Source organism: Rhinatrema bivittatum, chromosome 5 (genome assembly GCF_901001135.1).
Source record: "Rhinatrema bivittatum chromosome 5, aRhiBiv1.1, whole genome shotgun sequence".
NCBI classification, from domain to species: Eukaryota; Metazoa; Chordata; class Amphibia; order Gymnophiona; family Rhinatrematidae; genus Rhinatrema; species Rhinatrema bivittatum.
In genome coordinates, this window is record NC_042619.1 from 336,435,917 (window position 1) to 336,459,444 (window position 23,528).

The 23,528-nt window shown below is 45.9% G+C and overlaps 1 protein-coding gene across 4 annotated transcripts in view; it reads right to left on the reverse strand.

The window, feature by feature from the left end:
• The window catches only part of ASTL (astacin like metalloendopeptidase), a 97,095-nt gene that overhangs the window by 39,825 nt on the left and 33,742 nt on the right, over positions 1-23,528 (reverse strand). For 3 of the 4 annotated variants that reach the window (XM_029604450.1, XM_029604449.1, XM_029604451.1), the window contains exons 4-7: positions 20,006-20,096; positions 19,769-19,886; positions 15,216-15,397; positions 14,987-15,068 (exon numbers count right to left, since the gene is read on the reverse strand). In XM_029604450.1, coding sequence (XP_029460310.1) covers positions 14,987-15,068; positions 15,216-15,397; positions 19,769-19,886; positions 20,006-20,096 — 473 coding nt within the window. Of the gene's footprint in view, positions 1-14,377; positions 14,493-14,986; positions 15,069-15,215; positions 15,398-19,768; positions 19,887-20,005; positions 20,097-23,528 lie in introns of those variants that run through there. The other variant, XM_029604452.1, reaches the window with a different exon arrangement.

Genomic DNA, 23,528 nt, shown 5'->3' on the forward strand with positions numbered 1-23,528 from the left:
GTTCTTACTTTGTGCTAAGGAATTGTTCCAGGCAGCAGAAGACTTCTTGAGGTCCAAGAAGGATCATGAGATTGAGAGAACCAAGAGAGATGACGACTAGTGAAAGGGAATTAGTGTTCCCTGTACGTACCCGGATCAGTCCAGACACCTGGGCTGTGACTCCGCACCAGCAGATGGAGACAGAGCAAAACCTGTCGGGCTTCCCTACATATAGTAAGGTGCCACTCACAGCCCCTCAGTCTTACTCTGTCTCCAGCAGATGGGGCAGGGTCACTCACAGCCTCTGGGATCCCTGGGTGAAGTTCTTAGTTAGTCAGGGATTTTTGGTTTGTTTGTCTGGTTAGGACATCTTAAGTGGAAAAAAAAAAAAAAGGAGTTAGAAGAAACCACGGAAGGTACAGCAGTCTCCCTCGTCCTGGATGCCTCCCAGGGGGGTTGGAAGGTTCTGAGGGGACCATCCCCCCCTGGTTGAGGCCGCTGCTGAGGGTCGAGGGGCCCGGCCTGTCACAGGCAGCAGCGTCGGGGGTGATACCGGGGAGCCCGGTTTCACTCACCCCCGCTGGAGCAAGAACTTCAGGACCAGGGACAATGCAAGTTAAAAAAAAAACAAACAACTTTTTTTTATTCTGACCTTGCCGGCTCTCCGTTTTCTTACGTGTCTCCACCGCGGGTCGGGGCTTTCAGTAACAATTTTAATTGTTGTAAGTTTCCTCCATGCAGGGCGCGTTAGGGGATGCTGAGGGGCTCTTCTTGCCGCGCCTGCGGCTCGGTGCGCGGCGCACTTGTCGCACGATGGTGTGTGCTCAGCCTGTGTTCCGGGCGGCGAGGGGGCCGATCTCGGCCGGCGCGATTGCCGCCACGGGCAAGCCAGTGAGGGGAAGGCCAGTTCTGATCCGTTCCCCGCTTAGTGTGGGAACGGTGGCCATTTTGGGGCAGTGCAGGCGGCCACGCGGAGGGCTGCCGGTAATGGTGGCCTGCCTCCTAACGATTTCCCCGCAGCAGCGGCCACCCGGGGGGGGGGGGGGGGGGGGGGCCACATCCCCGGTAGAGGATAGTGTGGACGAGATGTCATCGGTGTCAGAGGCGTCCTTTTCGGCGGATTCTGCACTTCTTCTACTGCGGCAAAGTCCTGAAGTGCAAGCGTTCCAGGAGAAAGGCGGGCAAAGCGTCGGGGGGCTCGGCGGACCAGCCGGACTCCCGGAAGAGGAGGCTGCAGATAGGCTCAGGAGGGCCTCTGACCCACCGAGGGGGGAAGCATCCAGTGAGGGAACGTCCCTCAGGACAACCGACAGTGAGTCCATGGATTCGGAGGAAGTGGACCCGCTGGCAGAGCCCCTGGGGGGGGGGGGGGGGGCGGACGAGCCGGATGCCACGGGGCTGGGCCAACCGGGTACCGGCAAGGGAACACCGGCAGGCAATGGAGATGATCCAAGGTGGTCTGGTTGTTTCAAAGAGAGGAATTAGCGCCGCTTATTCCAGCCATTCTCCAGGAGCTGGGGGTGGAGGCTCCGCCGGTGGAGACCCGGCAGGGGGCCAGTATGGACCCGGTGCTGTTGGGCCTTTTGGGTCCGGCAGTGGCTTTTCCTTTCCATTTTTCGGCCTCAGATATCCTATTCAGAGAGTGTGATACCCCGGAGTTGGGCTTGAAAGTGAGTAAGGCCATGGACAAACTATACCCGTTGCCAGAACACACGCTGGAGCTCCTCCGCCTTCCTAGCGTGGACGCAGCGGTGTCTGCAGTGACGAAGAGATCAACGATCCCGGTCACAGGGGCCACAGCACTCAGGGATATCCAGGATAGAAAGCTGGAGATGCAGCTCAAAAAGGTTTTTGAGGTTTCGGCTCTGGGGGTCCGTGCAGCTATTTGTAGTAACTTTGCCCTGCGGGCAGGGCTACGCTGGGCCCAGGTACTTCAGGCTAATACAGGTCTCTTGGAAGAGGAATCGGCGCAGGCGGATCATCTGGAGGCGGTAATCGCTTACAGTGCGGATGCTCTGCATGATCTGCTGCGCACGTCGGCCAGGGCCATGGTCTCCGTGGTTTCGGCTCGCCGACTCCTCTGGCTTCGAAATTGGGCGGCGGACGGTTTCTTCCAAAGCTCACCTGGGCACGCTGCCGTTTAAAGGAAAGCTATTGTTTGGTAAACAGTTGGATGACCTGATGCAGTCAATCTGAGAAAACAAGGCTTTTCGGCTGCCGGAGGACAGGCCCAAGTCTCGCGCTTCTTTCTCCAATAGGTCCCGTTTTCGGGGGCCTAGAAGGTCGCAACAGCAGAGATAGTCAGGTTCGGCCTACAGGCCTGCCTCCTCCAGGTCTTCTTCGTGGCCTCAGTCCTTTCGTGGGAAACTGTTTGGGAGGCAAAGTGGACCCTCGGCGGGAACGGGGTCCAAGGGCTCCCAATGAAATGAGGTCGGTCCATTCCTCGGGACGGAAGCAGTCGGGCGTGCCAAATGTAGGAGCCCGGTTGGCATTGTTTGCAGAGGAGTGGATCAAGATAACATCGGACCAATGGGTCCTCAGCGTGATAAGGCAAGGCTACGCGTTAGATTTTGCAAGAGTCCCAGTCAACAAGTTTCTCGTGTCCCCGTGCAAAGGCCACGTCAAGCGTGCAGCGGTACGGGAAACTCTTTGGCGGCTGGAGGCCCTAGGAGCAATAACTCCCGTGCCCAGAGGGCAGAAACGACAGGGACGGTACTCCATTTACTTCATCGTACCAAAGAAAGAGGGCACGTTCAGACCAATTTTGGATTTGAAAGGCGTGAACAGGTGCCTTCGCATTCCCCGTTTCAAAATGGACGATCCGGTCGGTGGTGGCCTCGGTGCGACCAGGCGAGTTCCTGGCTTCGTTGGATCTCACCGAAGCATATCTTCATATAGGCATTCAGCCGTCCTATCAGAGGTTCCTCAGATTTTGCGTGCTGGGCAGACATTACCAATTCAGAGCTCTTCCCTTTGGTCTCACCACCGCTCCCCGTACTTTTACCAAAGTGATGGTAGTGGTGGCAGCCCAGCTCCGGAGGGAGGGGTTGCTAGTGCACCCCTACCTGGACGATTGGCTCATTCGGGTAAAGTCCGAGATAGAGTGTCGGCAGGCGGTCGACAGAGTCCTACAGCTCTTGCGCTCCCTCGGATGGGTGGTCAATTTAGCCAAGAGTCGCTTGGTTCCCACCCAGTCCTTGGAGTATCTGGGTGCGCTGTTCGACACGAAATACGGCAAAGTGTCCCTCTCAGAGGAGCATGTCTGCAAGCTGCAGAGCCAAGTGAGGCGTTTACTGTCCCTCCAAATGCCTCTGGTGTGCGATTACCTGATGGTCTTGGGCTCTATGGCATCAACGCTAGCTTTGGTTCCCTGGGCGTTTGCGCATCTATGTCCCTTACAATCGGCATTGCTCTCCCGCTGGAAGCCGGGTGTCAGAAGAATTTCAGCTCCCGCTCCCACTTACGGACAAGGCGAGGGACAGTCTTCACTGGTGGCTCCATCCCGACCATCTCAAGTGTGGAGTTTCACTACTTATGCCCAACTGGACGGTGGTCACGACGGACGCAAGTCTCTCGGCTGGGGAGCGGTCTGTCTGGGACGCTCGGTACAGGGACAGTGGTCCAGAGCTCAGTCACGGTGGTCCATCAATCACATGGAGACCAGGGCGGTAACGCTTGCGCTGCAATCCTTTTCTTCCGCTGATCCGGGGAAAGGCGGTCAGGGTGTTGTCAGACAATGCGACGACCGTGGTGTACATCAACCGCCAAGGAGGGACAAGGAGCCAGCTGGTGGCAGAGGAGGCGCAATGCTTGATGGGCTCTGCAGAACCTCAGCAGCATCACGGCGTTGCACATCGCCAGAGTGGACAATGTCCAGGCAGACTTCCTCAGTCGCCATCATCTGGATCCCGGAGAATGGGAATTGGCGGAGGATGCATATCGCCTCATCTGCAGGAGATGGGGTCCACCACACATGGATCTGATGGCCACCGCTCAGAAACACGAAGGCTCCAACGGTTTTTACAGCCGGCGGTGAGAATGAGGAGCCGAAGGAGTCGATGCGCTAGTGCTCCCCTGGCCAACAGACGTGTTGCTGTACATGTTTCCTCCTTGGCCCCTGATAGGCAAGGTCCTCCGGCGGATAGAGTTGCATCCGGCGGACGTGATTCTGGTGGCGCCAGGTGGCCACAGAGGCCTTTGTTTGCGGACCTGCTACACTTGGCTGTGGAACCTCCTCTGCGGCTTCAGGGGTCCACGGCTCTCCTCGTCAAGGCCCCGTTTATTTGGAGGACGCGGATCACTTCTGTCTCGCGGCATGGCGTTTGAGAGGAGACGTTTTTTGAAGAAGAGCTACTCGGTTGCGGTGGTGGCCACCTTGTTGAGATCCAGGAAGCAGTCTACGTCCTTAGCCTATGTGCGGGTTTGGACGGTATTTGAGAACTGGTGTAGGGATCACAGGGTGGATACTATGTTAGCTTCCGTGTCAGACGTTCTTGCCTTTCTTCAGATGGGTCTCTCAAAAGGGCTTTCTTGTAGTACCCTTCGGGTCCAGGTAGCGGCTCTCTGTTGTCTCAGGGGTAAGGTGCAAGGGGTGTCCCTGTCCCTTCACCCGGATATAGCTCGTTTTCTTCGGGGGTGCTAAGCATTTACGTCCTCCGTTGCGTCATCCTTGTCCGTCCTGGAACCTCAATTGGGTTCTTTTCTGCTTTGTGTTCGTCCCTGTTTGAACTGATAAAGCGGACGACGCTAAAGGACCGTACTCTAAAGGCAGTCTTCCTTGTAGCGATAGCATCGGCGAGACGAGTATCGGAGTTACAGGCTCTGTCATATAGGGAGCAGTTCTTACGGATCTCAGATTCAGGAGTGTCCTTAAGGACGGTTCCCTCCTTACCGAAGGTAGTGTCAGCGTTTCATTAAATCAATCAGTGGAGCTTCCTGCCTTCCGGAAGCCCGAAGTTCGGAGACGAAAGAGTTACAGAAGCTCGATGTTCGAAAGGGTCCTTCTCCGTTATCTGGATGTTACGAACCCTTTCCGAGTCTTGGACCACCTCTTTGTGCTGTGTTCTGGTCCCAAGAGGGGTGGTGCAGCTTCCAGGGCCACGATTGCTCGGTGGCTCAAGGAGGCTATTGCTTCGGCGTACATTCGGCGAGGCAAGCCGTTTCCAGTGGGCCTTCGGGCTCACTCCACGAGATCACACGCCGCCTCTTGGGCTGAATCCTCTCAGGTGTCGCCTCAGGAAATTTGCAGAGCGGCGACTTGGAAGTCATTGCACACTTTTCACTAGACATTATCAGGTGGATGTTCCAGGCGACAGACTCGGGGGGGTTTTGGGGAGAGAGTACTCCGAGCGGGACTCTCTCTGGTTCCCACCTGTAGTAGTTTGGCTCTGGTACATCCCAGGTGTCTGGACTGATCCGGGTACGTACAGGGAAAGGAAAATTAGTTTTTTACCTGATAATTTCGTTCCTGTAGTACCACGGATCAGTCCAGGATCCCGCCTGAGTAGTCTGTGTTGGCGATGCTGTTTTGTTTCTGAAGAACGGAGAGTCCGCTCGGTGGATTCAGTTGTTAATGTTGGGTTCTAAATCGGTTGTCCTCTGGTTGGGGACGTTCTGTTCCAGCTGGGGGTTTATTGAATCGGCCCTAGTTAGGGCGGTCTAGTTAGATAGTATGGTTAAGTTTTGCTTTGACATTAACATAAGACTGAGGGGCTGTGAGTGGCACCTTACTATATGTAGGGAAGCCCGACAGGTTTTGGCTCTGTCTCCATCTGCTGGTGCGGAGTCACAGCCCAGGTGTCGGACTGATCCGTGGTACTACAGGAACGAAAATTATCAGGTAAAACACTAATTTTCCTCTATCCTCCTTGCATGTCACAGATTTGCTTTAAGGGTTGGATTTCTGATTGGTGTCAGAGTAAGAACTGCTAGACTAGGAGAAATACTGTCAGAGTTGCTGCTTGGAAGAAGTCAGCAGAAGATCATCTGTTCAGGATAGTGTCCTGTTGTGACTGGACTATAGATATCTGCTCACTACAATGCAGGTACGAATAAGAGGAAACACTGGGAGGGTCCCATTCTTTTAAGAGTACCTCAGAGCTAGGCATATTAGAGGAAAAAAAAAACAAACACCTACTATGAAAATGTTGCAGCTAGTCAACACTTTTGGACTGCATGCTGTTTTCCTGTATAAATCTTCACTATTCTTTAATTTGCACACTAGTGATTTTATTCACCTGCATCAATATTCTGGTAAAGGTTTAATTTTTTGAACAGCAAACTGTGTGTCAGACAACCTTACAAACCTAATGATCTTGAAGGACTACCTCCCCCTCAGGAAAGAATCTAAGGAAGTTGTTGGGTTTTTTTTTGGGGGTGGGGGGGGGGGGGAGATGTTCTTACCCCACCAAGCCCAAAATATGCCCCAAGGTTTTAGTAGCCAGTGGAAGAGGGGCTACATTATAACTGCTCACTATTTTTCCTCTGGAAGAGCCAAGCAGGAATTTGTTTTCTTTGGCATGCAATACATGGCACAGTAAGGCCACCACCATATTGTTAATGGTAGCAAAGGCTTTTTTCACACAGCAAAATCAAGCCCCAAAATGTTTGTTGGCTGCACTGATAGGTTTTCTCTCTTTATCTTGCATAGCAGATGAATTAACAGTATTTGTAAAATTTCTGTAAACGGGAGGAGATTAGATGTTCTTTATGAGTTCCCATTGTATTAACATAGAAACATAGAAATGACGGCAGAAGACCAGACGGTCCATCCAGTCTGCCCAGCAAGCTTCGCACTTTTGGGTTTGTTTGTTTTTTCTCATACTTATGTTTCTCTTGGCTCTTAGTAACCTTTTGGTTCTATTTCCCTTCCACCCCCACCATTAATGTAGAGAGCAGTGTTGGAACTGCATCTAAGTGAAATATATAGCTTAATTAGTTAGGGGTAGTAACTGCCGCAATAAGCAAGCTACACCCATGCTTATTTGTTTACCCAGACTATGTAATTCAGTCTTTGTTGGTTGTCTGTATATAGATCCACTTTTCTTCACTCCCCTTGCCATTGAAGCAGAGAGCTATGCTGGATATGCGTGAAGTATCTGCGTGTTTTTAGAGTTCCTATCTATCCCTCCCCTTCTCCCTGTTTTATGTATTTTCCATCCTATGTGTTACGTTGTTTGATGTAAACCGATATGATGTCCCCACTAATATCGGTATAGAAATTTAATAAATAAGTATAGTCTCTCTCCCCTGCCGTTGAAGCAGATAGCTATGCTGGATATGCATTGAAAGTGAAGTATCAGGCTTATTTGGTTTGGGGTAGTAACCGCTGTAACAAGCAAGCTACTTCCCGCTTTTTTGTGAATGCAAATCCTTTTTTCCACATTTCCTCTTGCCTTTAAAGCTTAGAGTAATGTTGGAGTCGTAGTAACCATGTGTATGTTTATTGAATAAGGGTATTATCGCCAGGCAGTAGCCATCATTCCCGCGAGCCACCCACTCTTCATTCACGTCCTCTAGACTTTATGGATCCACAGTGTTTATCCCACGCCCCTTTGAAGTCCTTCACAGTTCTGGTCTTCACCACTTCCTCCGGATGGGCATTCCAGGCATCCACCACCCTCTCCGTGAAGAAATACTTCCTGACATTGGTTCTGAGTCTTCCTCCCTGGAGCTTCAAATCGTGACCTCTGGTTCTGTTGATTTTTTTCCCCCGACAGAAAAGGTTTGTCATTGTCTTTGGATCATTAAAACCTTTCAAGTATCTGAAAGTCTGTATCATATCACCTCTGCTTCTCCTTTCCTCCAGGGTGTACATATTTAGATTCTTCAATCTCTCCTCATAAGTCATTCGATGAAGACCCTCCACCTTTTTGGTCACCCTTCTCTGGACCGCCTCCATTTTGTCTGTCTCTTTGGAGATACGGTCTCCAGAACTGTACTCCAGGTGAGGCCTCACCAAGAACCTGTACAAGGGGATAATCACTTCCCTTTTCTTACTCTATATTCCTCTCTCTATGCAGCCCAGCATTCTTCTGCTTTAGCTATCGCCTTGTCACATTTGTTCATCGCCTTCAGATCATTAGACACATCAGTCAGGAAACCTGTGCATCAAGGTCATGTCTTTAAAAATGAAAGCCAGGACAACTGTTGCCAAAATTGTCAACATTTTGATTGTCTGCTCCCATGACACAGATTTCATGAACTTTGAGTGATAATGGAGTCTACAACTGGAAGAATTAGTGCTGCAGAGCAATAGCTGCAACTTGAGTTGAGGTAACCCTCTCATGCAACTTAGTACTAGTCTAATCTCTCTCAGATGCAAGCGGTCAGCAATACTTAAACCTCCTTAAGTCATTTTTTTTTTTTATCAACTAAAAACAGTTTTGGACAGTCACTGCACTTAAATTATCTGAATACTAAATTACAAGAACACAGAAATCCCTACTTCAGCTGTAGGAAGGCTGAAAACATTTTTCTCTGTTTAGCCATCTGTTTCTAGACAAGATATCAAAACTTCTCACTTTGATTAATGTAGTTCCGAAGGGGTTTTCAGAAGTAAACATTGGGGATATAAATGGGACAGCTGGAAGATGCATTCCGCAGATGATTCAAAAGGCTTCCATGACAAAAAAAGATCCCCACTTTCATTTCTTAGAAAGCCTGACACCACCAGCAAAATCTGAACTAAGAAAGGACCCTTGAAATTCCTCTGCCATTAGATGGAGTCACTCATACTTTCTGCCACAGCCAGGCTGATCTGGAGGACGATACAATCCGGTTACACAGCTGAGTCCAAAAGAAATTCCTCTTTTCTGTAGTAGGTGCCCCAGGAACATGGAGGCACCCTGGCAAATCTCTGCATCCCACCATGAACTCTCATTAACAATCTTGGTTCTTATATCATTAGGGGGAAGATAGAGGACATCAGCTCTATGCCTTAGTGCAACACTGTCCACACCGGGACATTAACTTGTGGACTTGCACCAATTCTCAAAGTGATGGCATGCACCCACTTTCCCTTTGAGCTGCAGCTATATGCACTTGTCTTTTCTGGGTGCAAACATTAAATCATACTATACATTGTGCTCTCCATGTGAATTATTTCCCTCCTTCAAGCTAAGCACACACCCCCAAACACTCCTCCTCTCACCCAGAATAGACTCTCAGCTGCCTTCAGAGAGGGCAACTTTTACATAGTCAATTAAAAGTGGGCAAAAATGCTTTTTATGTATGTAAATCAATTTAATGGTGGTTAAAAAGCATTGGTAAGTATATCTTTGGGAAATCTTTGGTCTTATAAAAGTTTGGAGAAAGGTGAAATAGTGGGATATATTCTTTAGAGTTTGTGTGTGTCTGTGGTAAATAAGCAAGCCAGAGATAGTTAATTCTAGTGTGTCTTTTCCACCCACTCAACCCTTGATTTTTTAGGCAAGAGATACTCATTAAAAATCAGGCTCTTATCTAAATCATACTATTATACCAACCCTTATTGAAAGTTTAATCATCCCCTTGTAGGACACTAGCTGATTAATTAGTAAATAAATTCACCTGTAAATATAAAGTACTCTAAATTCTAACTCCCTTAGTATCCTAAACATAACTATGAACTCGATAAAATTAAGATGAAGGCAGCAGTAGAGCAGCAAGAGGGGGGGGGGGGGGGGGCTTCCAGTCTTTTGCATTTGAGTGTCACATGTATGATTTTTTACCCACTGGTGAGAGATTGTATGTGTGCACTTGGTGCAAAGATCTCCTGGCTCTCAGGGAACGAGTGATCTCTGGAGGCTAGAGTAGAAGAACTGTAGGAGCTGAGGCAGACAGAGAGGTATATTGATGAGACCATCAGGGACACATTAGCCAAGTCCCAAATCCAGTCTGGCAGCCCCAGTGTTGCCTTGGATCAGAAAGGTCTCCCAGAAGGAGAATATCACCCTGATGTAGCAGGAAGTGATCCTGTAGCATGGACCTGCTCTCCAGGTGATGTATTATCCTCTCACACTGAGAACATGTCTCCCAAGGCTATTGCCCAGGAGGGAAGGGTTAGGCCGGCCATCATAGTTGGTGATTCAATTATTAGAAATGTAGATAGCAGGGTGGCTGGTGGACGTGAGGACCGCCTGGTAACCTGCCTGCCTGGTGCGAAGGTGGCAGACCTCACGCGTCACCTAGATAGGATTATAGACACTGCTGGGGATGAGTCAGCTGTTGTGGTACATGTGGGCACCAACAACATAGGAAAATGTGGAAGAGCGGTTCTGGAAGCCAAATTAAGGATTTAGGTAGAAAGCTGAAATCCAGAACCTCCAGGGTAGCATTCTCCGAAATGCTTCCTGTTCCATGTGCAGGTCCCCAGAGGCAGGGGCAGAGCTCCAGAGTTTCAATGCATGGATGAGACTATGGTGCAGGGAAGAGGGATTCAGTTTTGTAAGGAACTGGGGAAACTTTTTAAAAAGGATGGGCTCCAACTTAACTTGAGTGGAACCAAGCTGCTGGCACTAACTTTTAAAAACTAGAACAAGGGGTAAAGTCGACAGTCACTCAGCAGTGCATGGTTTGGAGAATGCATCCTTGAAGGATACTAATGAAACAGGAGCATTAAGGCATCCCAACAGAGGTTGAAATAAAGAGCAAATGTAGTCCATATGCCTATATGTAAAAAAACAAAACAAAAAAACCCAAGATCACCTGAGCTAAAGATTTCCAAATTATCCCTAAGAACTGAAAAGCAGGTTGTTAATACAAAAAAAAAAACACACACTTTGAAATGTCTGTATGCCAATGCCAGAAATCTAAGAAGTAAGATGGGAGAGTTAGAGTGTATAGCAGTAAATGAGTGACATAATTGGCATCACAGAGACATGGTGGAAGGAGGATAACCAATGGGACAGTGCTATACCGGGGTACAAATTATATCACAATGATAGGGAGGATCAACTTTGGTGGGGGTGTGGCACTTTATGTCCGGGAGGGTATAGAGCCCAACACGATAAAGATCATACAAGAGACTAAATACTCAGTAGAATCTATATGGGTAGAAATCCCTTGTGTGTTGGGTAAGAGTATAGTGATAGGAGTATACTACCATCTACCTGACAAAATGGTCAGACAGATGATTAAATGCTAAGAGAAATCAGGGAAGCTAACCAATTTGGCAGTGCAATAATAATGGGAGACTTCAATTACCCCAATATTGACTGGGTAAATGTAATATCAGGACTTGCTAGAGACAAAGTTTCTGGATGTAATAAATGACTGCTTCATGGAGCAATTGGTTCAGGAACCAACAAGAGGGGGAGCTATTTTAGATTTAATTCTTAGTGGAACGCAGGATTTGGTGAGAGGTAATGGTGGTGGGGCCACTTGGCAATAGTGAACATAACATGATCAAATTTAAACTAATAACTGGAAGGGGATCAATAAGTAAATCTACAGCTCTAATAAACTTTCAAAAGGGAAACTTTGATAAAATGAGGAAAATAGAAAAAACTGAAAAATGCAGCTGCAAAGGTTAAAAGTGTTCAACAGGCATGGACATTTTTTAAAAATACAATCCTAGATGCGCAGTCTAGATGTATTCCACACATTAAGAAAGGTGGAAGGAAGGCAAAACAATTATCGGCATGGTTAAAAGGTGAGGTGAAAGAGGCTATTTTAGCCAAAAAAAATCCTTCAAAAATTGGAAGAAGGATCCATCTGAAGAAAATAGGATAAAGCATAAGCATTGTCAAGTTAAGTGTAAAAACATTGATAAGACAGGCAAAGAAAGAATTTGAAATGAAGTTTGCCGTAGAGGCAAAAACTCATTCTAAAAACTTTAAAATATATCTGAAGCAAGAAACCTGTGAGGGAGTCGGTTGGACCGTTAGATGATGGAGGGGTTAAAGGGGCGCTTAGGGAAGATAAGGCCATTGCAGAAAGACTAAATGAATTCTTTGCTTCTGTGTTTACTAATGAGGATGTTGGGGAGATACCAGTTCCGGAGATGGTTTTCAAGGGTGATAAGTCAGACGAACTGAACCAAGTCACTGAACTGGGAAGGTATAGTAGGCCAGATTGACAAACTAAAGAGAGTAACAAATTACCTGGACTGAATGGTATGCATCCTAGGGAACTGAAGGAACTCAAATATGAAATTTCTGATCTATTAGTTAAAATTTGAAACCTATCATTAAAATCATCCATTGTACCTGAAGACTGGAGAGTGGCCAATGAAACCCCAATATTTAAAAAGGGCTCCAAGGGCGATCTGGGAAACTAGAGACCAGTGAGCCTGAGTTCAGTGCCGGGAAAAATAATGGAAGCTATTCTAAAAATCAAAATCGTAGAGCATATAGAAAGACATGGTTTAATGGAACACAGTCAACATGGATTTACCCAAGGGAAGGCTTGCCTAACAAATCTTCATTTTATTTTGAAGGGGTTAATAAACATGTGGATAAAGGTGAACTAGTAGATGTAGTGTATTTGTCAAACGCCTTCTGAAAATCCAAAGTCCCTCATGAGAGGCTTCTAAGAAAACTAAAAAGTCATGGGACAGGAGGCGATGTCCTTTCATGGATTACAAACTGGTTAAAAGACAGGAAAGAGTAGGATTAAATGGTCAATTTTCTCAGTGGAAAAGGGTAAACAGTGGAGTGCCTTTCAATATATTTATAAATGATCTGGAAAGGAATAAGATTAGCAAGATTATCAAATTTGCGGATACTACAAAATTATTCAGAGTAGTTAAATCACAAGCGGATTGTGATACATTACAGGAGGACCTTGCAGGACTGGAAGATTGGGTATACAAATGGCAAATGAAATTTAATGTGGACAAGTCAAGGTATTGCATATAGGGAAAAAATAACCCTTGCTGTAGTTAAAAGATGTTAGGTTCCATATTAGAGCTACCACCCAGGGAAGAGATCTAGGCATCATAGTGGATAATACTTTGAAATTGTATGCTCAGTGTGCTGCAGCAGTCAAAAAAGCAAACAGAATGTTTAAAAGTTAAAAGAACGGAAAATGTCAATGCCTCTGTATCACTCCATGGTGAGACCGCACCTTGAATACTATGAACAATTCTGGTTGCCGCATCTAAAAAAAAGAAATAGTTGCGATGGAGAAGGTACAGAGAAAGTCAACCAAAATGATAAAGGGAATGAAACAGCTCCCCTATGAAGAACGGCTGAAGAGGTTAGGGCTGTTCAGCTTGGAAAAGAGATGGCTGAGGGAGGATATGATAGAGGTCTTGAACGAGTAGATGTGAATCAGTTATTTACACTTTCGGATAATAGAAGGACCAGGGGCATTCCATGAAGTTAGCAAGTAGCACATTTAAGACTAATCAGAGAAAATTCTTCTTCACTCAATGCACAATTAAGCTCTGGAATTTGCTGCCAGAGGATGTGGTTAGTGTAGTGTAGTTTGGATAAGTTCTTGGAGAAGAAGTCCATTAACTGCTATTAATCAAGTTTACTTAGCCGATAGCCACTGCTATTAAATTGCATCAGTAGCATGGGATCTTCTTGGTGTTTGGGTACTTGCCAGGTTCGGCCTCTGTTGGAAACAGGATGCTGGGCTTGATGGACCCTTGGTCTGACCTAGCATGGCAATTTCTTATGTTCTCGTCCAGACATATTTGCTTCTGCTTGAGGCTGGTATATTTGTTGGAGCATTGCTGGTGAAGAATTTAAAAAAGTGTTACGTGTATGTCGGTATATAGGTGGTGTTAGTCTAAGGGTAGAAGGAATAGAGGGCATCAATGGAATACTGATGGAGACATCTCTTCCTGCACACATTGAATATTTTTATTCTGGCTGTGATGAATCTTTTTTGTGATATAGCAGGTGAATATCTGCTATTGGACAAAACTTGAATACTTCTGCTATTTGGCCTCAGGAGGCCAAGAAGTTTGAATGAAAGGAGCCTGAACAAAACTTGCCCAGAGTGAAAGGGTCTGTAAGACCTCAAACATTTCAGCAGATTTCCTGCTTCACAGCTCTGCTCATGGCTTTTCAAGAGCCATCTTGAATCTCAATCCACTGCTCTAACCAAGACATCACAGCTTTCTCAGGAGCACTCTTGACTCACAGCAAGTAAGTCTTACCAGACAGCAGCATTTAGAACAATCTAGTACTGAATTTTTCATCATTAGGGATACTAGATTATTTCTACAGAAAAAATCTCTCCCAGTTTGGCTTCCTTTTGTATATGGACATGCCTAAGGTAGGCAGGCTTATAAATCCATGCAAAACAGAACACAACTAGAACTATTTCATCCTATCCAACAGGATAATTCTGCAACCTAATGCACTTCAGATAACAAGTTATTCCATACAAGTTTCATTATTTTCTCACCACATTGTTTAGAAAATGATCCCATTTCCAATTCTTAGACCCAATACAAAACTAGTAAAGTGAATGTACTAGTTTAATGAAGATAGTATTTTTAAGGAACTGACACCATCGCTCGAGGTAAACCATGAAGAAAGTGGAGAACTGTGGAGCCAGAGGTGGAAATAGTGGACCTGAAGCAGAAAATGAGACATGGTGAAATGCTAGAAGGCCAGCATGAGAATGGAAAGACCCAAAAACCAAAAGTGACATTGGATGACAAACAGGAGGAGTAGGTTGTATATCCTAAACTCTTATCCTTACTGCTGTATCCTCCTCCATGCACTGGAAAGTACATTTCAAACTGCTGGCTAGGGAGTACTCAGAGACCAGTTTGAAGCACACTACTCTGTCCTCAGTGAGAACATGCACATTCATTGTAGATGTCCTGAAAACTAGACTGGCTAGGGGCTACTCCAGGACCAAGTTGAAATACACAGGGTTAGAGGAAAGAAGAGAACAAGGGCAGAGTGTGAAGAAAGAAGCATTTATCGCAAGGCAAATTCAAGAGAGATATCAGGAGAAAGGGTTAAAAATGTCAGAACAGGTAAGGAAGAGAGGTTTAACCAACCAGTGCAAAGAGGAAAAATTATCTTAGGGAAAGGATTCTGAAGAAGGGCTTACATACCTCCCATAGTGCAGAATGGATTCATAGTCATAGCTGACCAATGTGTTGCTGGTTGTGTATTTGTAAAAGTTAGGCTCGTAGCCTGAAAGAAAAGCATACAGGTTATTAGGCACATCCTGAAGGAGTTAGAGCCAAAGGAAAAGGTTAAAATTGTGAGTCTAGTACTGAAAGAGCAAGGGGTTGCTACAGGTGTGTGTGTGTGTCGGGGGGGGGGGGGGGGTCTCATTACCTGGTTTAATCTCAGACCACGTGATGTTGATGTACAGGTCACGATCTTCCCTGGAGTGCTCATGCCAGAATCCCAGCACATGCATGATCTCATGTAGAGCAACCCCCTTCCCCTTTTTCAGACACTCCTGCACCAGAGAGACTGGCTGCATCCCCCCAGCACGCCCCACAAATGAATAGCACCTGTAACAGACAGAGCCAGAGAGAGGGTTAATGCAGTGAGGGCTGGAACACAGAAAAGACTGGAGGTGTTAGATCAGGGGTCGGGAACCCATGGCTCGCGAGCCAGATATGGCTCTTTTGAGGGCTGCATCTGGCTCGCAGACAAGTGTCGCCATACTTCGTGGTTCCCCGCTGACCCAGCTGCTCCCCGGTCCTCCGCCGCCCGGGCTTAAAATGCTGTCAGCCCGGGCGGAACGCGGCACGACAGCTGGAGTCAGCGGCACCGGCGTGCTCTCTTCTCCTCCCCCCCCCCCCCCCCGCGGCCCGGAAGAGGAAGTGGAGAGCATCGGGTGCCTGCGCGGGAAGAAGAGACCACACTAGCGTTGGTCTCTTCTTCCGCGCAGGCACCCGATGCTCACCACTTCCTCTTCCGGGCCGCGGGGGGGAGGAGAAGAGAGCACGCCGACTGGAGTCATCCGGGGTGCCAGCGCTGGAGTCATCGGGTGCCTGCGCGGGTCTTCCCGCGCAGGCACCCGATGCTCTCCACTTCCTCTTCCGGGCCGCGGGAAGAAGAGAGCACGCCGGTGCTCTCTTCTTCCCGCGGCCCGGAAGAGGAAGTGGAGAGCATCGGGTGCCTGCGCGGGAAGACCCGCGCAGGCACGCTAGTGTCCAACGGGAAGAAGACTGCAGCGCGGCTCGGAGGAAATGAAAATCTTCAACCGCGGCCGATGGGACTCCGCCTTCGCCTCCGCGAGGGCTGAAAATGAAGGGGGTTAGCGTTGGGAGGTGGCTGCTGCTGCCGCGGAGTTCCCGGGGGGGGGGGGGGGGGGGGAGAGAGAGAGTGAATGAGCGAGCAAGCATGTGTGTTTGAGATCCTGTGTGTGTGAATGAGAGATTGCATGTATGTGAATGATTGAGAGCCTGTATATGTGAAAGAGAGTATGTCTGTGATTGAGATCCTGCCTGTGAGAGAGAGAGCATGAATGTAAGTTTACCATTGGGACCCTGTATGTGTAAGTTTGTAATTGAAAACCTGTTTGTTTGAAAGAGTATGTGTGTATGATTGAGATCCTTTGTGTGTGTGAGAGATCATGTGTATGTATGATTAAGAGCCTGTGTGTATAAGTAAGAGAGAGATCATGTGTGTCTGTGTCTGATTGACAGCTGGTTTAGGTGAGGGAGCATGTGAGTATGTGATTGAGAGCCTGTGTGTAAATGAGAGAAAGAGAGGACATGTTTGTAAGCATGTGAAGGAGAGTCTGTGTGTGAGAGAAAAAGACAGCATGTATTTATGGGTTGAAAAGCCTGTGTGTGTGGAAGCGTGAAAAGATAGACAGCATGTGTGTAAATGTGTAATTAAGAGCCTATATAAGTGAGAGAGAAAAAACATTTGTATATGTGAGTGACTGAGAGCATGTGTGTATAGGTGTGTCATTGAGAGCCAGTGTGAGAGAGAGCGCTGGTATGTGACAGAGAGGAGAAAGTTCCAAGCAAACCACCCCACCTCCTGCTAATTCAGAACAATCTCAGGACACCTGGATATCAAACGTTCCCAGGTATGCAGAGCAAAAAAATTTTTTGTATCCTTATTAGTTTTCATTACTGGATCTTGTGTCTGCTATTTTGAATATTTTGTTGGTATCTGGAAATGGTTTATATGAGTTTTTAATTATTGGATATTCTACTCATCAGCTGTTTCGTAATATGTTCTTTTGTTAGTACAGTTTTACTGCTGATGATTTATATTTCTTGATTTGTTTTATAAGGATGTGTGATGTTTCTTTTTTCCTTTGTTACACTGCATACAGAGACTCTGGCTTGTTGCAGTTTCCAATTCAGTTTTTGTCTGCATGCTTCTTGTTATGCGTTTTGGTCTCTTTATTCTATGTTAGGTGAGGGACAGCACGTGATTCAGGTGAGGTTTTCTGCTGGCGTGTAGTTTCTGTGTAGGACTCTATAGCAGCCTGACTTGGTCCGTTTTCCTAATAGGAGATGTATTGGTGTCTTAAGGCCTGGTGTAATATTTTCAGAGACTTATTGTACTTTAAAAGTGTGATCTTACATAAAATGCACACATTTACTTGTATTTAGTTTTAAACATATTGTATGGCTCTCATGGAATTACATTTTAAAATATGTGGCGTTTATGGCTCTCTCAGCCAAAAAGGTTCCTGACCCCTGTGTTAGATGGAGAGTGCTTTGATGAGAAGCCTTACTCCAGCAGCACTGTGTCCCCTTAAACTGCTAAGAGGGAAGTAAGGTAACTGGGATGTTTTGCTAGCATGGGGACCTCTAGCATTGCAGCCTGGTTGAATGTGTATGCGTGTGGGATAGTTTGTGATATGACAGCCAGAGCAAACTATGTTACAATCAGCCAAGAGGAGGAAGGCAACAGCAAGCAGGGCAGCAGCCAAACACTTTGTTGAGTCTGGGTTTTAAAACTTATAAGCCACTCACGAGGTGTAGAAAGAAATGTCTGACCCTCAGGAACATCCAAAGTAGAAAAAACCCACAGATCTGAAGAGCAAAACTGAAAGGAGATGTACATTCAACAAGCTTGTCTGGAGAGTAGAGAAGACTGGGAGCGCAGCATATCTAGTAATTGCACAAGCATTAGGGGGAAAAAAATCCACTTGTAGTTTGAAGACATCATGCAAAAGCAATAGAGAATGACAGCTGAAGAATAGATTGTGTCCTAGTAATGTAGGAAGCTTGCTGGGCAGACTGGATGGACCATTTTAGATTTTATCTGCCATCATTTTACTATATGTTTTTAAAGGGTAGTAGCAACTGCCGCTCCATGCAGGTTACCCCCAAGCAGAAATATACATTGGAGATGTAATAGTAAAGTTACCCAATTTGTTCATTTCTATTCTCTGGCCAGCAGGGATCCCCTGTGCTAGTAAAGCTTCAGAGGAGAAGACAGACAAAGTACTGCTGAGAGCCAAGATAAGTCAGACCAGTGGTCCATCTAGCCCAGCATCCTGTCTCCATCAGTTTCCCCAGATCCAAACTAGAGCTCATCTAAGCACTCCCTGTAGATATTTAGTTGTGTAGGAACCTGACCCTACCCACTCTAATATAATTTTTGTCCTTTTCTAGAAATGCATCTTGACCCTTCTTGAACCCCGCTATGCTGGTTGCTGCAACTCCATTTCACATCAGATTCCACAATTTAAACTACCCGCCAACTAAAGAAATTTTGCATTTATCTTGAAACTAATTGTTTCATTGGATGCCTCCTGGTCCTAGTACTTTTGGACATGATAAACAACTGCTTGCTTGTGGTTTGTTCTTTTCCAAGCCATAAAAAAAAAAAAACTAAAAAAAAAACACACACACACCCCCCCCCCCTAAATTTTTTCAGTCTCTTGAGAAAGGCTCCAATCCTCTGAGCATTCTGGAGGCCGCTCTGTACCTTTGAACTCCACACAGATGTGGTCACAGAGCTCTATGCAGAGGCACATAAATCTGATTAATCATCAATGCCTTTCTAAATGATCCCCAACATGTGGTTGGCTTTCTTTGGCCAAAGACTAGAGTGAATGGACAAAGATGAAGACATCCCACCACTATCCAAAGTGCACATGTAAGATGAATGCACAGGACCCAAGACAGCAGGCAAGTTGTCAATAGAATATACCAGCAATCTCAGTAGCTGCCTTGAAGTTCATACTAAAATAAAATTCCTGGTCTCTAGAAGGGCCACCTGAAACCCAACTATATTAAGAAATTCTACTGGCTGATCATTTCCAGTTAGTATATTTGAAAAAAAGGCCAACAATGGTTTCTAAAGAAACTAGCTTAGCTAAACTAGTCTTCTGTACTTGTCCTGCCTTTCACATGAAAGTGGAATTTAAAGTCTAATTTGATCTACCCAAGACTAAGAACTGAGGATAATTGGAAAAATCTTTGATAAAAGTTAAAGACCATGAGGGAACCCCCCATGTATATTAGAGTGGATAGACTTAGTAACATTTCTTAGCAGCTAGGCATCAACAAAAAGTTGCAAAAAAAAAATCATTCATTCAATGGGAAATTTTTAAAATTGCAGTGATAAAGTGTTTTTAATCTATTTTGATCTTTATAGAATTATGCTTATGAAAGTCCTCTAGGTTTCACTATACTTTAAAAGAAGGAAACTTCTAGCTATGGGAAGTTTAATGGGTATAGTGGTCATTCTGAATAGCAGCAAGGGTCCATCACCTAAAAGATGGATCAGTAGTCTGAAGTAGGTTTCAGAGATGACTCAGTGAGTCACTGGGAAACATTGGAAGAGACATCTTCAAGGAAGCGGGACAACCAGCAGTAGCCCTGTGGCTCTCCTAGGCTCCATGAAGGGAAAGGGTGGTTTGCCTCTTCTCCATAGATCCAGTTTTATTCAGCACTGACCCTCTGATAGGACCAATGGAGATGAAATCTCTCTCAGTTGTACGAGTCACAAATCTGATGCATGTTTGTGCCTCAAAAACAGCAAATGCCTCCATCAAGGTCTTCTCACTGGCACGATCTGCAGGAATAAAATGAAAGAAAAAAAAAAAGTATACATCAGATAGGAATGGTTAGTGGCAACGTCAAAGCTGTGCTGGGGCTGCAGGGGTCTATTCTCAGATCCTGGTTGTCACTTACCATAATCTGGTGACAGGCTGTATGCAATTGGCACCACCTTTTCTTCTTTTGGCCATTTTTGATCAACTCTCAGGAAGGTGCTAAGCTTTTTCTGCATAGATCAGCAATTTTAGTTATAATTAACATTCATTCAGCAACACAATGCCTATGTGTAAATTACACAAAAGACTCTGCTACTCCTACCCATCAGGTGGCTGATGCCATCCCAGTGTGCATTGGTCCTTTGGAGTCCCACACAAACTTTTACACTTTTTTTTTTTTTTTTTTTTTTATAAATGGACTAAACATATTAGAAAGTTTCTAAATTCAAACAATATGGCATTATGTCAAGATTAAAAATATTCTCTGCCTCCTCCCCAAACTTATTTTTTTTCCTGTTAGAAGGAATCTTAATCATTTTATTTGGTTCAATTGCCTTTATGGGCCTCTTTACTAAGACACATTGTTAATAAACTGGCCCCACTTAATCTCAATGGAGCCTATATACGAACATCGCACATTATTGAGTTGTGGTTTAAGTAAGTGTCTTGGGGGTTCATTTACCCCAAGAAAAAAATATTTTAATGGCAATGGAACTACTTGCCTTATTTAGCTGTAAACACAATGTGTTACTAAGGTTGCTTGCAAGTGAAATAAATTAAAGGTAAAAAAAATATCGGCACAATAGTCCAACAAAAAAAAGTAACTTAATACATTTTGTGACTAGCCTTTGGGAGTTACTCTCCCCCCATTAGGTCAAAACAGTGAGACTCCAAAAGCAAGTTAAAGAATGTTTAGTCCAATAAAGGGCTCAGTTATATTTTTGTTGAGCTTTATTGCTCTGCATACAAGTGCACCAACATGGCAGCCATACTACTTTATCCCAAATGTGTCATCATAGGTCAGATTCTGAAGGAATAAGTTATTTGTACTCATACCTCCAAGTATATTCTCATCTATCCAATACAAATGCTATTGCTCAGACTAAAGAAAGCTATTGATATTAGGGATGTGAATCGTTTTTCAACGATTAAAATTATCGTCCGATAATGTTTATATCGTCTTAAATCGTTATAGAACACGATACAATAGAAATTCTAACGATTTATCGTTAAAAATCGTTAAATCGTGTTAGTGCGCACTAACTCGAGATAGTGCGCACTAACTCCCTGTTAGTGCGCACTAACTCGATTTAGTGCGCACTAACTGAAAATGATACAAATAAACACTTTCCAGGTCACTGAAGGTCAGTTAGGAATGAATATGTGTTCCTATTGGCTGGCTGCCCTCTTATCTATTGATGTTACCAAGGTTACCACTGAGGTGATGGTTGGGGGGATGGGAAATGGAACTGGAAACTAACGAACACCAACAGAAAATGAACAAAGTGTTCACACTTCCCAGGTCAGTAAAGGTCACTTAGGAATGAATATGTATGTATGTATTCCTATTGGCTGGCTGTGCTCTTATCTATTGATGTTACCAATATGGTTGGGGGGATGTGAAATGGAAACAGTTGGAAGCTTGACAAAAAAAGTAATGTAATGATCAGCACTCACGTGACTAGAACTTGTTTGTTTATTATTTTTGTTAGCAGGCACCTGAAATGCTAGTGCATGTTGAATTTGCCAATCACTGTGCATTTTAGAAAGGTGGTCCTGGCTGGAACTGTACACAGTTCAAATATATGTAATTGATTGTTGGTAAGTGTATTTTTTAAGTAGCCACACTGGCACCAGTATGTTTACTTTTCCTCCTACTTAACTCACTAGCTCAGCTTTGTAAGAAGGGCTTCTCTGCTTGTGTGTTGTTTTTGTTTGGTGTGAGGAGAGCAGAAACATCAGATCTTTATTCAATCTACTACAGTCATCTCTTACAGTGCCCTATCCCTATTAATACCAGGAGTGTTGTGATCTTCCTGCACACAGTGCCCTAACCCTGATACCAGTCTGAGACAGCTCCCTCCCTGCATTACTAGTGAGAGGCTGGCTTCACAGACAGGGGGGAGCTGCCTGACCCTCACTCCTGACTTCCCCCATGTCCCAGCTAGTGAATGGTGTGTGGGTGAGGGGGGGGGAGGATGGTGAAGTCTGAGACAGCTCCCTCCCTGCATTACTAGTGAGAGGCTGGCTTCACAGACAGGGGGGAGCTGCCTGACCCTCACTCCTGACTTCCCCCATGTCCCAGCTAGTGAATGGTGTGTGGGTGAGGGGGGGGGGGAGGATGGTGAAGTCTGAGACAGCTCCCTCCCTGCATTACTAGTGAGAGGCTGGCTTCACAGACAGGGGGGAGCTGCCTGACCCTCACTCCTGACTTCCCCCATGTCCCAGCTAGTGAATGGTGTGTGGGTGAGGGGGGGGGGGGAGGATGGTGAAGTCTGAGACAGCTCCCTCCCTGCATTACTAGTGAGAGGCTGGCTTCACAGACAGGGGGGAGCTGCCTGACCCTCACTCCTGACTTCCCCCATGTCCCAGCTAGTGAATGGTGTGTGGGTGAGGGGGGGGGGGGAGGATGGTGAAGTCTGAGACAGCTCCCTCCCTGCATTACTAGTGAGAGGCTGGCTTCACAGACAGGGGGGAGCTGCCTGACCCTCACTCCTCCGGGGTATTGTGATCTTCCTGCACACAGTGCCCTATCCCTATTAATACCAGGAGTGTTGTGATCTTCCTGCATGCAGTGCCCTATCCCTATTAATACCAGGAGTGTTGTGATCTTCCTGCATGCAGTGCCCTATCCCTATTAATACCAGGAGTGTTGTGATCTTCCTGCATGCAGTGCCCTATCCCTGATATCGGGATGTGTGCAAGAAGATCACAACACCCCCGGTATCAGGAATAGGGCACTGTGTGCAGGAAGATCACAACACCCCCAGTATCAGGAATAGGGCACTGTGTGCAGGAAGATCACAACACCCCTGGTATTAGGGATAGGGCACTGTGTGCAGGAAGATCACAACACTCCTGGTATTAATAGGGATAGGGCACTGTGTGCAGGAAGATCACAATACCCCTGGTATCAGGGTTAGGGCACAAGTTCTAGTCACATTGACTGATCACATTACTTGTTTTGTCAAGCTACCAACTGTTTCCATTTCCCATCCCCCATATACTGTCAGTAGGAAAACTTGGTAACATGAATAAATAAGAGGGCAGCCAATAGGAATACATATTCATTCCTAAACTGACCTTAACTGACCTGAAAAGTGTCAAATTGTATCATTTTCAGTTAGTGCGCACTAACTCCCGTTAGTGCGCACTAACTCCCGTTAGTGCGCACTAACTCGAGTTAGTGCGCACTAATCGGAAAAAACGATTTTTAACGATTTTTTAACTAAAAAATCGTGCCTAAGACGATTTTCTTGCCCTGCCACACGATTTCTATCGTTAAGACGATATGGAAAACGATTCACATCCCTAATTGATATCCCTGGGAATAATGGGAATTAGATCTGTTTTATGGGATCTGCCAGGTCATTGTGATCTGGAGTGGCCACTCTTAGAGACATGATCTTGGTCTTGATAGACCTTAGTCTGTCCCAGTATGG